The sequence below is a fragment of the Nothoprocta perdicaria genome, unplaced genomic scaffold (genome assembly GCF_003342845.1).
Source record: "Nothoprocta perdicaria isolate Ctin4 unplaced genomic scaffold, notPer1 scaffold_228, whole genome shotgun sequence".
Classification (NCBI taxonomy): domain Eukaryota; kingdom Metazoa; phylum Chordata; class Aves; order Tinamiformes; family Tinamidae; genus Nothoprocta; species Nothoprocta perdicaria.
Genome location: NW_020455450.1, coordinates 1 through 1,610, shown reverse-complemented (window position 1 = coordinate 1,610; position 1,610 = coordinate 1). Strand labels below are relative to the sequence as shown.

At 75.1% G+C, this 1,610-nt stretch overlaps 1 protein-coding gene across 1 annotated transcript; it reads right to left on the bottom strand.

Annotated features, from left to right (window-relative positions):
- Window positions 1-871: 871 nt before the first annotated feature.
- On the bottom strand, window positions 872-1,595 carry SRPRA (SRP receptor subunit alpha). Its single transcript, XM_026039319.1, has 3 exons — window positions 1,432-1,595; window positions 1,255-1,353; window positions 872-1,190 (listed from the first exon to the last, which is right to left on the bottom strand). Exons 1-3 carry the CDS (start codon window positions 1,546-1,548, stop codon window positions 1,062-1,064), a joined length of 345 nt encoding a protein of 114 aa, XP_025895104.1. The 5' UTR covers window positions 1,549-1,595; the 3' UTR covers window positions 872-1,061.
- Window positions 1,596-1,610: the final 15 nt, after the last annotated feature.

Here is a 1,610-nt window from a genome sequence, read left to right as displayed (position 1 = left end):
TGCGCGGCGGCGGGCGCAGAGCGCCCCCTGCCCGCCCGGCGGAGCCGCCGCCGCCGCCCCGTAACCGCGGCCCCCCTGTCTGCAGCCCCACCGGGTGGAGCGGGAAGGGGCGCCGCCCGTTCACTCTGGAGCCTAATGGGGGCGGTGTGGGCAGCCGCGCCGGGCTGTCCTTCCCCGCCGCAGGGATGAAGCAGCGCGCCGCTCGGCTCTGGGCGGGGGACAAGGGTAAAGGCCTCCCCGCACACTCGCGCCGAGGCGCCCCGCGGTCACCGCGCAGGGGCGGCTCCGTCTGGCACAGCGGGGAGGAAGGCCCGGGGCGGGAGCCTGGGAAAGGGAACAAGGCCGAACCCTTCCGCCGGCAACGCAACACAAACCCCCCACACTCCAGCCCCTCCACCCGCCACTGAACGCAACGCCCCTCCCTGCCGCCTTATATAGCCCGGAAACATCGCGAGAACATGAWGGGAGGGCGGGCTCGCGCGCGCGCCCCTTCCCCACCCCCGCCGCGAGCCAATGGGAGGGCGGGGGCGGGGCCGGTTGCCATGGCGCCGGCGGGGCGGCTCGTGCACGCGCGCGGAGGCTCGCGTGACCGCGCGCRCTCGTGCAAGCCGCGGCGCGCTCGTGCAAGCAGGGGTGAACGGGCCGCAGCGCACGTGTGTGAGCCCGTGCACGCGTGCACCAGCCCCCGGGAGCACGCCTGTGCACGCACGTGTGAGCGGCGGGAGCTCGTGCAGCGCCGCGRGGACGGGGAGCGCCCGGCCCCACGCAGCGGAGGACGCGGCTCACCCAGCCGGGCGCTCCACGAGCCCCAGAGCCGCGAGTCGGCGCCCTCCGAGCCCCGAGAGGCGCTGGGTACGGMTCGGGGCTCGCGGAGCAGACAGCGGTCGGTTTATTGCACTAGAGCACAGGCGCGACAGAGCCCCGGGGCCCGCGGCGAGCGAGSGGGCAGAGCCCGCCCTCGGGCTCCCCGCGCGGGCGCTTTTTGGTTGGGCAGCTTTGGTGAGCGGCGAGGCGGGCGCCGGCCGCACGCAATAAATAGGGCGGGCGAGCGGGGCGGCCGCCTAGGCCTTCATGAGCGCCGCCACCACGGCCTTGGCGTTGAGGCTGCGCAGGTCGCAGTAGGTCTGCCCGGTGCCCACGAACACGATGGGCTTGCTCGTGATGTACGTCATGGAGATGGCGGCACCCACCTGGCACGCGCGGCGGTGAGCGGCGGCGAGCGCCGCCCGCGGCCCCCCGTGTCCCCCCGCTCACCTTGTCGTCGATGGTGTCGAACTTGGTGAGCACGATGCCGTCGATGAGGCGCGGCGTGGGCGCCGCCGAGTGATCCGCCAGCGCCTTGTTGAACTTGACCTGCGCGGGAGGCGACGGCGGGCAGCGCGGTGCCCCCCCGGCCGCCCCCCGGCGCCCGCCCCACGGCACCCCGCTCACCAGCTGGTCCACGGCCTCGTTGCCCACCAGCGCCTCGCCCACGAAGAGCACCAGGTCGGGCGCGTTGACGGCGATGAGCTTGGCGAGCGCCGTCATGAGCGGCGCGTTGTCCTGCATGCGCCCGGCCGTGTCCACCAGCACCACGTCGAAGCCCTGGTTGCGCGCTGGCGGCGGGGCGG

Coding starts and splice junctions, on each gene's coding strand:
- SRPRA (XM_026039319.1), bottom strand. CDS start 1,548: ATGCAGGACAACGCGCCGCTCATGACGGCGCTCGCCAAGCTCATCGCC. Junction 1,354..1,431: donor ACGAGGCCGTGGACCAGCTG/GTGAGCGGGGTG, acceptor CCTCCCGCGCAG/GTCAAGTTCAACAAGGCGCT. Junction 1,191..1,254: donor TCGACACCATCGACGACAAG/GTGAGCGGGGGG, acceptor CGCGCGTGCCAG/GTGGGTGCCGCCATCTCCAT.